The 15,092-nt window shown below is 36.2% G+C and overlaps 1 protein-coding gene across 1 annotated transcript in view; it reads left to right on the forward strand.

The window, feature by feature from the left end:
- Window positions 1-15,092, forward strand: part of MORC1 (MORC family CW-type zinc finger 1) — a 114,674-nt gene that overhangs the window by 22,121 nt on the left and 77,461 nt on the right. Inside the window, exons 6-7 of the mRNA XM_074338653.2 lie at window positions 2,025-2,168; window positions 4,463-4,617. Coding sequence (XP_074194754.2) covers window positions 2,025-2,168; window positions 4,463-4,617 — 299 coding nt within the window. The remainder of the gene's footprint in view (window positions 1-2,024; window positions 2,169-4,462; window positions 4,618-15,092) is intronic.

Raw genomic sequence — 15,092 nt, forward strand, 5'->3', positions numbered from 1 at the left:
ATAAAGTATATATTTGCCTGTACACATCTGTTTACACAATGTTAAAACTTCTGAATATGGAGTGAAAAATGAGTTCAGTGTCTGAATGGATGAAGATGTGAACTGCCCAGAAGGTCAGCTGGCAACTTCATTTTCCCTGTCTCGCTGCCCTTTAAACTCTGGAGAGTTGATCTCAGTTTCTTCCCACTTCTAGTACTAATTAACATTTAAGATAGAAAATATGGCAGGGAAATTTGTCGCCTATATATAGTTAAAATAACAATAACAAGCTTGTATTACAACACCATTCTTTACATTTGTAAGGTTGACTTGCTGTCCAGCTCAGGTGTTAAAACAAGTTAAACTGAAAAGAATTGCTGTGCAAGTAAGATCAAACTGCAATAACTTTGAGAAACAATTTTTTAGGGAAGTATTAGTAGCATTATTTTTGTGAACCATGAAGTGTCATATATCCATCACTTTCCTCAAAACTTAAATTTGAAATGTTAAGTATGCATTTATCAGGTTAAATACTAAATAAATGTCATAGAATATTTCACTGAAAAGCAAAGGCCTCTTTTAAAGTTTTCAGAAAGAGAAAGCTGGCTGATGACTTATTTGAAGTCACAATGGTATGCATGAAATATAACCAACCTCTAGTTTGTTAATAATAATGCCGGTTGGCATGAACTTATTTTTATAGCAAAATGCTTTTTTAAAAAATAAAAATGAGAACAATCATTATGCCACTTAGTATCAGACAGTGATTATGTCAGAACTTCTAACACCCTCTTTTGAGGTTCCTTACATAAAATTATTTTTTGTTAAAAGAGTGGGCATCTAATTATTGAGTAGACAGTTTTGAGAAAAAGTTTGATTCGCATGTATTTAACTCTACATGTACATGCAGTAAAAATACATACATATTAACCCATATCAACAACTACCTCAGAAAGTCTGATGTACTCTATCTCATATCCACATAGAAGGACTGAGAGAATTTATCATTGTCCTTTAATGATAGATACATTCAATCCGTCAGTAAGTATCTTATATCAATTATCTAATAATAGCCCATGGTCATGATTTGAAAAGAAAGGCTGTTTTTTTGTGGAATAAAAGGAGAGACAAGATGGGTGGAGGGGAAGAATTATATTTGGTACTATTCTTGTTTGGAAAAAGAAAATAACATTTGCTAAGCACCTAATCTGTTCCAGGTTTATATTTAACCTGATTTCATTTAGTCCTCACAGCATCCCAAGTGGCTAGGTAGGTATGATGAGACAGAAAGTTGAGGTGACTCATTAATAGTCACAGTTATTACAAAGACAAGCTTGTATTTGAAGCCAGGTCCATCTTTCTGGTTCTTACATCCAGGTACTTTCCATGGCTCCAGCAGCCTCTGGTTACTATCATATTCTGCTATATCTCAGTTTCTAGTTTACACTTTTAATAGAAAAATCACACAAAACATAATATAGCAGGACAGAGTCAGAAAATCAAGAGCTCATATCTGTTGCCCTTGTAGACTTGATTTATTAACTTTGATTTGGAAAAAGAGAGAAAGCTGAAAAATGTCTTTGGGCACATTCTGACCTATGTACAATATTTCGAGGCTCGAGATCATGCTGAAAGTTAGAAATCCAGTGTTAGAAATACCTGATTTTTTAAAAAATGCTGCAATGTACATATTCAACCAGTTAACATTTCACAACTATTTAGGCATTTTCTAGTTCCTGTAAATTTAAGTTGGCAAACTTGTTTTTGAATGTGTGTGTTTGGCTGGTATAGTTATTGGCCATCATGTTTAGCAGAATACTTGGCTGTTAAGGATAGCCAAGTGTACCACTAGGTTTTGTAAAATACCTGGAGATAGATATATATATATATATATATATATATATATATATATATATATATATACACACACACACACACACACACTTCCTTTGAAATTTACCTTCTGAGTTTAATTATTAACAGTTTTGTAAACTGTATATTTTTATTTAATAAAAACTTTTTAACTTTTCTAAATGTAATGACAGAGAATTAAAAAAAGCAAGGACACTCTCCCTATTCTTTGGAGTGAACATAGAAAACCGAAGCCAAGCTGGGATGTTCATTTACAGTAATAACCGCTTGATCAAAATGCATGAGAAAGTGGGCCCACAGTTGAAACTGAAGTCCTTGTAAGTATGTTTTTGTTTTCAGAGGCAGATTGAAGGAGACTGCAGTAAGATTCTGTCTACAGCGTTAGATGAGTGATTAATCGTAGTGGGAGCAGGTGTCATATCCTCTATTCACCCTCCCCATCAATGCACAGACCTTAGTCTAATTTATCATACTGGTAGAGTTGCATGCCTGCTCTAAGGAAAAAACTCACTCGTGGAAATTTTTTCAATGCATTTCCTGAGCAACTTGATGTTTTACCATTCCTTGCGCCCTTTATTTATATTAAGTTTTTAGTATTTTACCAATTTAAAAAGTATGCGAGCACAGTCAAGAAATTTTAGAAAAGATAGGACAGAAAAATCCATAGTCTTCTTGGAAAGCAACCCTATTAACAGTTTGTGCAGCCTCTTCATGTATGAGTTCTTGCCAGTTACCTGCATGAGTGTATGTTATTAACACTCTCCAGCCTATTTGGATCCCAGAGTAATACATTCTGGTGCTTTCCCAATGGTCTGGAACGCCACAAACTATTTTCATGAATTATGGAGAATCCTGAAAAGAGACCATAGAAAAGCACAGAGTCAGACAAGATAACCATGACCAGTAGAATGGCTCAGGGAACATTCTTCATCTTGCTTCCTCACTTTCAAGGAATTAACAATGCATTAATTTGTCCATTCAACAAGCACTTATATTGCAGTATTATGCATGCCAGGCCCTGTACTAAGCTCTGCAGACAAGATCGTGAACACCTATTACTATTTGCTAAGGAACTTATGGTTCAATGAAAGTGTATAAATACATATTTTTTATATTGCATGGAAGCAGAAAGAGTGACCTTTTAAAACTTAAATTAGTTTGCTCTTTTGATTAAAACCCCTGTGCATGTAGAATAGGACTGGGTAGCATGGTCTTCCAGTGAACTGCCTCTGTGAGGCTCTGTGACAACCCCCGCCCGTACCCACCCTCTCACTGCATTCCCTTCACACCAGCAGGTTTGAGTCCGGTTCCTCAGACATCCGAAGCTCAGTCCTGCCTTATGGCCTTGGCACTTACCATCTTCTGTTTTGAACCTTCTGTCTTCAAGATCTTACTGCTCTTCCTATCATGTCACTCAGCTCTAAAATCCCCTCCACTGGAAGGTTCTCCTGGACTGTCTAATAAAATTATCCCCTAACGTCATTCCCCCACCCCACAGCTATCACTCTTTACATATTACAGTACTTGCTTTATTTTATTCATACCAGTTATCACTATCGGAAATGATCTGTACATTTATCCATTTACAAGCATCATGCCTTGTTACCCTTCAATAGAAGAGGGACTTTATAAACAGCATCATTGTCTTTCTCTTCATACTGTATTCCTAGTTCCTGGAATAGGGCCAGGTGCTCAGCTTAAATGAGATGAATGAATGAATGAATGAATGAATGAATGAATGACTATATGTTAGAGGCAGGCATCAGGTACAAAAAGACCATTTAGGAGGGGCAGTAAACTGAAGCACAGGAAGTCCAGTCAAGCTTCTTGGAAGAAATGATGCCCTAATTTAGACTCACAGAATGAATAGTGAAGGGAGGTCAAGGTGGGAGAGAAAGCGGTAAAAAACATGATAAGCAAGGGCCCCAAATTGGGAAGGCTTGATTTGTCTGCCATGCCAAGGGCATTTGGGAGACCACGAAGAGTTAAGAGTCGAGATGCTCTTTCCCAAAACAGATTATGTCATTAAGTAGAATATCCTAGCCATTCATACATCAGGAGCTGCTCAAACTGTGGGAAACAATCGGATTTACCCATCAGGCTGATAGGCAGATAGATACCTGCTACTCTTTTCAGTACTACAGCCCTTGTGTTCCCTCAGTAGAATTCACTGAGCACTTCATGGACCTCTGCAATGATGAGGAGAAATCCAACTTGACAGATGAAATGAGGGTGTAGAAAGTGATGCTCTGGCCAGTATCATTAACAGGATCATGTCTGTTTCTTGCAGTAAGGCATTGTTAGTGATGTTTAATGCTAAGAGGCCTCCTCTTAACACCCACCCTGACTCCACATGTAAGGTGATAGGTTTGGAAAAAGAGGCATTTTAGTTCAGTGATGATGTATTTTGTATTATGAGGCCAAACACACCTGGGATCGTCGTAGATTTATGTGCAAAATACAATTGTAAGGTAACTTGTTAAACTTTGGCATGGTTTAGACCAAGTGAAGGAATTTATTTCTGAAAATGTCAAGAGATCAGGGTATGTTTGCTTTTTTCTTTTCCCTTAGCTAAATTTCACAAAACTTACCTATGTATTTATTCCCCCAGACTTGGTGCAGGTGTCATTGGAATTGTTAATATACCCTTGGAGATCATGGAACCGTCTCACAATAAGCAGGAATTTCTCAATGTCCAAGAGTATAATCATCTGCTAAAAGTCATGGGACAGTACCTGGTCCAGTACTGTAAGGACACCGGGATCAGTGAGTATTCAATGGTCAGAGGAGGAGGTGCTTCTGGGGGATCAGCTTGTGTGATTTCTTTAAGCGTGAATTATTGCACTGCGTCAGGTAACTAGTAACCCAAAGTCCTGAAAGAGAGCTCCTGCATTAAAAACAGGAGGGAAATGAGAAGGGAGCCAGTCTCAGAATCTTTCCCATAATATTATGCGAAGAATAAATCAGCAGATTAAAAATCATAAGAGGAGGGCAGTTGGAGAGCACTTCGAAGTGGCAGCTGATCCTGGAGGGAGGGGGCAGACGTGTCCCCAAATGGGCTGAGAAGCCCCAAAAGGCACCTAAGACTCCACTGTGTAGGAGCACGTCGCGCGCCTGGACCTGAGCAGCTCCTATGCTAGTCTTCTGTCATGCCAGAGAATAATCATTGTTGGCTCTGGATAGTTGCAGATATGTTAAGCTTTGCTTTGTGTATCTAACACATCTTGAATATGTTAATTCCAGAAAGATTTTGATTAGAAATCACTCAAATACATGTTTGGAAATTTTAAAAGCAAAACTTCAGTTATCTGGAAAGGTTGACTTATTCAGATCACCTCATTCTCCAGAGGAACGTGAGCAATGAGCTGGTATGCTGTGCATTAATTACACTTCCTGTAAGCTATACCGACATAGGGCTTCATTTATCAGAAGAAATAGACTACTGTGTATTTGTTCAGTGATTTGCATGAAGCATGTATAATTCATGCATATCAAAAATTATGTCTTTACCCTTGAGACAACTTAAAATCTTATGATTGCTCCACTTGAGGTTGTAATTTTAGAGTATTTTCTTTTCTTTCATACCCACTCTGCTTAGTCCTAAAATTTTCTTATACCAGTGAAACAGGAATGAGTGTAGGAACTCGGGGGAAAAAAAAAGTTGGAATGAAGTTAAGGGCACAGATTTCCTGCTGAAGCTGGATATGCATGTTGTGGTATAAAATCTAAGAGTGTGGTCTGGGGACCAGCGGCCGTAGCATCACCTGAGAGCTTGTTAGAAATGTGGAATCTTAGGTCCACCCCAGACCTACTGGACTGAAATATGCATATTAGCAAGATCTGCAAGTCATTTGTATGTACATTAAAGTTTGAGGAGCACTGCTCTACAGAATACATCCATGTAATTTTTGCTTAGCAGAGGCATGATTTGTCACATGTATGTTCTTCTCAAAGACATGTGTAAACGTAGGAATGACCACATACTAAACGTAGGAATGACCACATTATTTGGCAGGGTTTGCTGAAATCTATAGAAAGCATAAGAATATACAGAGAGAGCTGAAAATCAAGCTTCTGTTCCCTGGTCTTTAAATGCCAGCATGACATGGTATGAAAAGAAAATGTTAAGCATTTGAAAATTGTGGAACTTCCCCCATTCCCATCATATTTTCTCTATCGTCCTTTCCTTGTTTTCCTTACGCTTAGAAAAAGGAATTAAGTGTTCATAAGAGGTAGGCATTAAATTTAAAGATGACAGAAATGATCGCCATCCAGCTCATACTTAGGACAGTCATACTCAGTCGGGTGTGGGGGAAGCCCTCTCGAATCTCCTTTTCCTGGTGTGTGGGTTCCCTTCTAACAATTATACTCTCAATTGGAGGGTATCACTTGCCAGCTTTCACGCCTCTATGTAACTCCCTATCCCTATCTTATCTATCTAATTTTTTTCTAATCCTTCTCAATGGATATAATAAGATTCAAAATGAATGTCACATTTGTGTTTTAATGTTTACTGGTTAATAACATATTGCTTCTCTAACTCCATAATTGTCTATGGATTGATTTTGGCCTAGAGGATGCTGTCATAAAAGATGTTCTTCTAGAAGGAAGTCAGAGTGGAAAAAAGGTAGTGAGCATGTGCATGTGTTCACACTTCTCACAACTTCTTCCCAAAACTTCATTATCAAACTGAATCAAGTCATCAAGGTCAGAATTGGTAGTCTCAGGAGCTGTGCTGAGGCGATTGACTTTCAAGGTCTTTACCTATTAATACCCACAGAAATAACCAAAGTTACGTAATACTGGCCTACCGCTATGAAAGCCAGTATTACAGGGCACACAATTGTAATGAAAAGTAGGTCGGCTAGGTTTTTTGCCTTATAAATAAAAGATGCAATCTTTGTATTTGCTGTAAATCTGATCTGTTTCTTAGGAAAATTGGGCCCTTGTAAAAATTGAATCAGCAGAAAGGGAAATGGAGAGGTAATGACTTTGTGTCATTTATCAAATTTGAATTTTCTTTTGGCACCGCTGATGCTAAGAATCTCAGAAATATTTTCCTCGTCTGAGTCTGACCTTACCTTACTGTCTGTGTCTATGTTTTCTGAATCTTTGTGCATCCTTACAGTAAAATGGAGATATTAATCATCAGCCTTTTGGAGTAGGGAAAGAAGAGAAGGGAAAGATAGAAACATCAAATGAGATTTGGGTTTGAACAGAAGCAATTACATAGAAATTTACTACTGAACTTTTCAAAATGGATCAGAATATGGTTGATGTGCTAACATGAAACCTATGATGTAAAAAACATAACCTTTCCCAGCAGAACTCAAATCAGAGGGCCTCAGACTGGCAAGGAGGCTGAATACACTTAATCCAGTCACACTTTCCCCATGGTTTAACGCCCACCTCCCCTATCCCTGCCCAAAGCAGGTGGACTGCCATTTTAAGCCTGAGTAAGGGCCTCTTATAAAAGAAAAAAATGCTATTTCGTGAGGCAGTCAATAAATCTCTGCACAACTGTATTAGAAAATACATTTTTATATTAAAGTCAAATCAATTTCTCATGTGTTCTTTCATTCATTCACCTGTGCTAGATGCAGAGTATTATAGGACTAACAAATCCGACATGGTCCACCCTCTCGGGAATTTACAATCCAGCAGGGCTAATATGATTTGACAATCAGAAATAAGGTTGGTGCCCAACCGAGATGAATGAGTGCTGTGGAAGCCAGTGATCAGGAGCTCACAGTCTACAGGCCAGAGAAGGCCTCCCTGAAAAAGTGGTATTTCCTGAACAATGGGGAGGAATTAGCCAAGCCAACTGAATTCTTCCCCCTTGGGGCCATGAATGATTGGCCTAAAACCTTTACAAATGACAGCCCTCAGATATTTGAAGACAAGCTTTCTGTCTCTCTCCAACCTCGTGTTATCCTAACATTTTCAAGTACTATTGCTATTTTTCATTTGATATGGCATTAAATGTATTCACCATTTTAACATTAGAGTTTATAAAGTATGTCACCTAGAAACAAAAATTCCAGGTGAAATCCAAACAGCCTTGAATCATCATCTTTCTTCTTTTAAGCTGTAATTCTTTTGGTGCAGCCTAATATATGAACACTCAGTAAGTGCATTATTGACCCTCAGTGTCTCTATCATGATTGAAAAGTCTTAATAAAAATTTTAATGTGTGTTCTTGTTAAGCCATACCTCTCTTGTATTTTTCCAGTAAGTGTTTTTGGACTCTAGTGTAGAATCATGCATTTATTCCTATTAAATTTTATCACCTTAGTATGTCCATCCTTTCTGGTTGTCAGGACCTTTTTGAGACTCTAATGTTGACTTCTAACTAATGTGCTATTTTTCCAGAGATGTTAAGTTTGACCACCATTTTCTCTATGATTTCATTGAATTCCTGTTGCACGGGAGAGGGAAATCTAGCACTTGGCCCTCCACTGATGACCTCCACTGAGGTAGAAATGGGATACTGGCTGAGGACAATTGACCAAATACAAATTTTCTTAACTATGCTATCACCTAACTCATATCAATTTCTCAGTTGTGATATAATTTTGAATCTGTGAGATAATATTTGCTGATGAATAGTTCCTTTAAAAATAGATGAAGCTTTATGTCTTTGCTTGGGTTGCTATCATAAAATACCACAGCAGACTGGGTGGTTTATCAACAACATAAATTTATTTTTCACAGTTCTGGAGGCTGGAAGTCTAAGATCAGGGTGCCAACATGGTCGCATCCTAGTGAGAGCGACTTCCTTTTTACAGATGGCTGACATCTTGTGTCCTCTCATGGTGGAGAGTGAGCTAGCTCTGTAAGCCTCTTCTTATAAGGGCACTAATCCCATCCATGAGGGTTCTACCATCATGACTAATTACCTGCCAAAGGCTCAACCTCCAAGTACCATCACAATGAGAATTAGCTTTCAACATGAATTTAGGGGGAGACACCAAAATTCAGTCCATAACACTCTTGTCACTAGATATAGTTCTCTGTTTACAACAAAATTTTGTTTACCTTATGATGCACATGAGTATCTAAGATCTAAGAAAGGCACTATAAGAAAAATGTAATACAACATTTCTGCTAGGGGTATACATTGAGTGAGGAGGCTTATGTAAAATATTAAAAGGTGACACTATGAGACAAGTTTATATGAAGATAACAGGTTGAGATACAATTTATATCTCTTTTAAAATTCATTATGGATGTTATGTATTTATTCCAGTTTATTTTTAGAATACTGTATTTTCAATATTAAATTTTGTTTTATTTTTAATTTTTAAATCATGGTGTTATGGGGTGAATTGTGTCTTCCCTGAATTTATGTTTTAGTCCTAACCCCAGTACCTCAGAATATGACTGTTTGGAGAAAGGGCCTTTAAAGAGGTGATTATATTAAAATGAGGCCATTAAGGTGGGTCCTAATCAAATCTGACTTGTGTCTTTATAAGAAGAGGAAATTTGCATACATGAAGCCACACCAGAGATGGGTGTGCACGGAGAAAAGAACACTTTGAGGACATACCAAAAAAGGTGTCTACTGCAAGCCAATGAGAGCAACCTCAGAAAAAGCCAAACCTACCAACACCTTGATCTTGGACTTCCAGCCTTCAGAACTGTGAAAAGATAAATTTCTGTTGTTTAAGCCATTAAAAGTCTGTGGTATTTGTAATGCAGTCATAGCAAACTAATACATATATACGGGAAATTGCAAAATTAGACAGAATTAAGGAGAACATTATAATGAAACCCATGGAATCATCATCCAACCTCAGTAGTTATCAACTCTTGGGCATCTGGTTTCATCCAAATTCCTACCTATTCCCCCACAACTGGATTATGAAGGAAACTTCAAACACTGTATAATTGTTTCTGTATGTATTTTAGCTTACATATCTAAAAGAAAGAACTGTTTAAAAACGTAACCACAATATAAATATCACACCTAAAATTATTACTATTTCCTTAACATTTATAAAGTATCTAGTTTTTTACTTATATTTCCAATTATTTCCTGCCATAATATAATTTATCGCTCCTCTCCCCCCACCCCCATATTTCTCTTTCTCTTGTTTTTTCTTGCAATTTGTTTGTAGGAAAAACTGGGGTGTTTGTTTCGTAGTTTTCACAGCCTATATTTTGCTTTATGGGGTGTAATTTAACAGATTCTTCCATTTTGTTTCTTTTTCTGTAAATTGGTAGACTCCAGCAGCTTGACCAAATTCAGATGTGGGCTTTTTTTTTTCCTAACATGTTTCATAGGTAGTAGCATTTTCTTCCATGGGGAGGCATATATTGTTCGATTGACCCTCTTTTAATTACATTAAGAATTAATTATGCATGCTTTGGTGCCTTAGGAGTTCTCAAAGCTTATATTCTGTTTCTATCATATTTTCATCATTTATTTGCTTGAATACATCTATAAAGAAAAACTTACTTTCATCTACCATTTGGTTACCCATGTTGATAATTTTACTATCTGACAGAAACAATAATAGAATTCTATATTGCTAAACAAATTACATTTGATAAAAGCTTGATGTAAGAAGAATTAGAGATAAAAATAAAACATTAAAATGATGTAAACATTTTGCCTAAGTGATTTATATGGCATAAATTTGTATTCTGTTTAAAATTGTTACTTAATGCCAGCTCCCGGCAAATAGCAGAACAGTTCAGGAGTTCATTGGCTTGACTTCTATTTTAAAGAAGTTATTCTTAGATTTTATCCACTTACACTGCTTTTACCTGGTAATTGAAATTATCACCATTGACAACACTTATGCTTCCTTTTCTCTCTGACCGAACTTGTATTATCATCATGAAATTTTTTGCATCTACAATGAAGTTTTTGCTAAAATACCTGAGAGGATCTCACTCACTTAATACTGCAAATAAAATACTAACAAGCCTAGTGCTCTTCTTTTTCTGGGATGAAATATACTTTGCATTTTACAGTTTGATTTTCCACTGTCATACCAGAAATAAGACCTCAAAACTCTATTGGTCTGCTTCTTTACCTTAGTAAAGAAGATAAGTTGTGTTCCGTGACGCTGAATTTAAAACAATACAATCAAAATTAAATGTAAGTTGTATTAACAAAAAATGAGTCTTTGACTTTTAAGAATAATTCAGTCAGTGAGCGCTCTGTATATCTGAGTAAAGTAAGGAGAGTCCTAGTAGAAGGATAAATGTGCCAGGTATTGGGAGACATAGGTAATTGATGAGGCTATTGCCCATGATAACACAGAACTCTTTATGAATATGCTTTAGATTAGATTATTATGTCTAATTTAGATTTCCACATTTTATGGAATTAGAAAAACTGGAGTTTATCCAAAGGAAAAGATAAAGATCATGACTAAATAAAAATACAACCTAAAAAGAGAAAGTAAAAGTTATTGCTTCCTGAGGGAAGACCCAGAAGATACCTAACTTTCCTTAATTTTGCTTCTGAAGGTTTGTCATTATGAAGTCTCTAAACTTCTTCCTTCTAGTCTCCACTGCACAGAATAATGTGGTTCGTTCCAAATTGGGAGCCAGGAAGCCCTAAGGGACCTCAGAGTGTGGCTAGGAGTCATTGAATCCCTGTTACCAGTTATTGTTTAAAATGGCAGTATACGTCATACATATGAGTGCTACAGCTTTTCAAATATGTGTAGATGTAGTTGTGGGTAGTAAAATCATCCAAAAGTGTTATTAAATTCATAGTTTATTTTTGCCATCATATATTTTTTTCAGGCCAGGGGGTGGTGGTTCTGAAATTATTTTCCAGCTCAAAGAGGTCTTCATGGGAAACCACTGATATGGAACAAGAGAAAATGATGCTACATTGCCAGATGAAGTAATGAAGTTGATGCCTAGAGCAAGTTGGACCAACTCCACAGATTCCTGGAATTTTGCTGAGGAACCTGCTGTGCTTACAGTAGAGTGGAGAAGGGAAGACATTCTGACTGCAGTTACTACCTACTTCTGCCATTGACTGTACCCGTAAAGTGAGATTGGCCCAACCCCACTCTGCCGTACCCTGGAGCCAAGAGAAAGAATGGGGCTGTAAGCAGCTTCACCACCACCGAAGACAGCTTTTCTTTCTTTCCTTCAATTCAAGTAGAGTACTTTGGGAAGTGATTATTTAGGGCCTCTCTCATCCCACATGCACAAACTCTCTAACCCATCATGGCAGTTCTTTCTGATAAATGGCGATTGGCCTCATGATCTTCTCAAGAATGGCATCACTACCAACTGATGGGAGTTGGCATATTACTTGAAACCATTCCTAACCCAGAAATTCTGTTGAGAATATAGATGATAAATGATCACACCATTGATCAACTTAGGAAGGGTCTAATGTCTGGCTTATCTAAGAATGAGAGGGTAATGACAAACAGGACAATATTCGAGCGAGGTGGAGGTATGATTTACAGTCCTCTGAGCAAGAATATGTAATTTCTATCTCAGGAGAGCTTTAAAAATAAGAGTATAATCTCTTTAGATGCAGAACTACCTGAAGGCAGGAAACTGATTTTTTTTTTAACCATAGTTCTGTTTTTAAAAATTGTTTATTTCAAATACAGTTGACATTTAGTATTATTTTATATTACTTTCAGGTGTACAATATAGTGGTTAGACATTTATGTAATTTATGCAGTGATCCCCCCAGTTAGTCTAATACCCACTTGGCACTATATACATAGTAGTTACAGCATTATTGACTATATTCTCTATGCTGTATTTTACATCCCCATGACTATTTTGTAACTACCAGTTTGTATTTATTAATCCCATCACATTTTTCACCCAGCCGCTCAACCCCTCTCCTGTCTGGCAACCGTCAGTTTGTTCTGTGTATTTATGAGTCTGTTTTTATTCTGATTGTTTATTTTGTTATTTAGATTCCACATATAAGTGAGATCATATGGTATTTGTCTTAATTCTGACTTATTTCAGTTAGCATAATAGCCCCTAGGGCCATCCATGTTGTCACAAATGGTAAGATTTCATTCTTTTTATGACCAAGTAATAGTCCATTGTGTGTGTGTGTGTGTGTGTGTGTGTGTGTGTGTGTGTGTGTGTGTATTACATACATCTTCTTTATCTAATCGTTTATTGATGGGCACTTGGATTGCTTCCACATCTTGGCTTAAATAGTGCTGCAATGAATACTGTATGGTCATTTAATCTATGACAAAGGAGACAAGCATATACAGTGGGATAAAGACAGTCTATTCAATAAATGGTGTTGGAAAAATGGATATCCATATTCAAAATAGTGAAATTGGACCCAGTATTATGCCACTGATAAAAATTAATTTGAAATGGGTTAAATACTTAAATATAAGACCCCAACCCATAAAACTCCTAGAAGAAAACACAGGCAGCAAACTTTCTGTCATCGTTCTTAGTGATATTTTTTTCTGGTCTATCTCCTTGGGCAAAGGAAACAACAGAAAAAAGAAACACATGGGACTACATCAAACTGAAAGGTTTTTGCATAGCAATGGAAACCACTAACAAAACGAAAAGACAGCCTACTGAATGGGAGAAGATATTTCCAAATGATACATCTAATAAGGTGTTAATATCCAAAATTTATAAAGAACTCATACAATTCAACACCAAATAAACAAACAATCCAATTAAAAACTGGGCAGAGGACCTGAACAGACATTTCTCCAAAGAGAACATACACTTGGCCAATAGATATATGAAAAGATTCTCAATGTCACTAATCAGCAGAGAAATGCAAATTAAAACCACAATGAGATACTGCCTCACACCTGACAGGATGCCTATCATCAATAAATCAACAAATAACAAGTGGAGAAAAGGAACCTGATTTAAATACCTTCTCTATCTTACCATTTTCCTGGTGCTTTGATTTCATAAACTGTTTTAGGCTTCCTCATTTTAATTGAACCTATCAGAGCTTTGCTTTAGTAGTTTATTACTGAATTGTATTGCTTCTCCTCTTGGCTAATTGATTCCCTGGATGTCATTGTGCATTCTATGAACAGATATGAAACTGATATCTAGGAGGATGTTACATTTCTCCAATTTTTCAGAGGCAAAATCTTTGTGAACTGATCTTTTAGTTTCTGGTTTTTGACAAATTTTTAGTAAGTTATTGCAATATTTTACTTTTTTTTTTCCCCGGTTTTAAGAGGCTACTGAAAAATTAATCAGATAAATTTAAACATTAGAAATCTTCTGAATTAAGTACTCTGTACATAGCTAGTAGCAAATTAACTTCTCAGTTTTTCTCAGGTACTTGTTCTAGAAATTAGGACTTTAATTTTGTGTACATTAATTCCTGATTATTACATTAATTTAACAAGCTAGTTGATTATTCAAACAAAAGTCTCAAGATACGTATTCTTTTGTAATTTTAAATATTATATGTGTGCTTGCAGCATTTTCTGTTTACAGAAATAAACAGAATTTTTAAATCAGAATACCTTGAGGATGTTAAAATAATATAATTTAGAATTGATAAAATTTGGATTATCTACATAGCTCTCTTCATAGTGGACAGAAATAATAGTTAAGATATATTTAAAAAATCAAGTGCTTTTTCAAGTTTTGAAATTTCACTTTTTTGCTCTTAATTGACTTCTGAATGAAAGGGCAATTTTTAAAACCCTTAAGACACATTAACAGAAACATCAGTTATTAAATCCATATATTAAATTTACTCATAGGTATATAATTGACTCTGTTAGTCAAAGCCAACCTTATATAATGAACTATTATTATTATTACTTTTACTATTTCTTGCCAGACTAGGATAGACAAGAATATTTTAGCTTTATTGGAGTATAATTGACAAAAATGTCGCGTATACTTAAAATATACAGATACACACTGTGAAATGTCTACTACAATCAGATTAATCAACATATCCATCACCTCACATAGTTACCTTTTTTTGCGTGTGTGGGAAGATTAGACTGCTTACGATCTACTCTCTTAGCATATTTCAGGTATACAATACAGTATTATTAACTAGCCATCATGCCGTACATCGAAATTCCCAGAACTTATTCATCTTATAACTGAAAGTTTGTGCCTTCTGACAACCAGCCCATTTCCCCTTCTGTGTACCCCATAGTTGCTGGCAATCATTATTCTACTCTGTTTCTGTAAGGTAATTTTTTTTTTTTTTTTAGATTCCACATGTGATATACATACGGTATTTGTCATTGTCTGGCTTATTTCAC

This window comes from Rhinolophus sinicus, chromosome 17, assembly GCF_057876585.1.
Source record: "Rhinolophus sinicus isolate RSI-liver-muscle chromosome 17, RSI-T2T, whole genome shotgun sequence".
Lineage (NCBI taxonomy): Eukaryota > Metazoa > Chordata > Mammalia > Chiroptera > Rhinolophidae > Rhinolophus > Rhinolophus sinicus.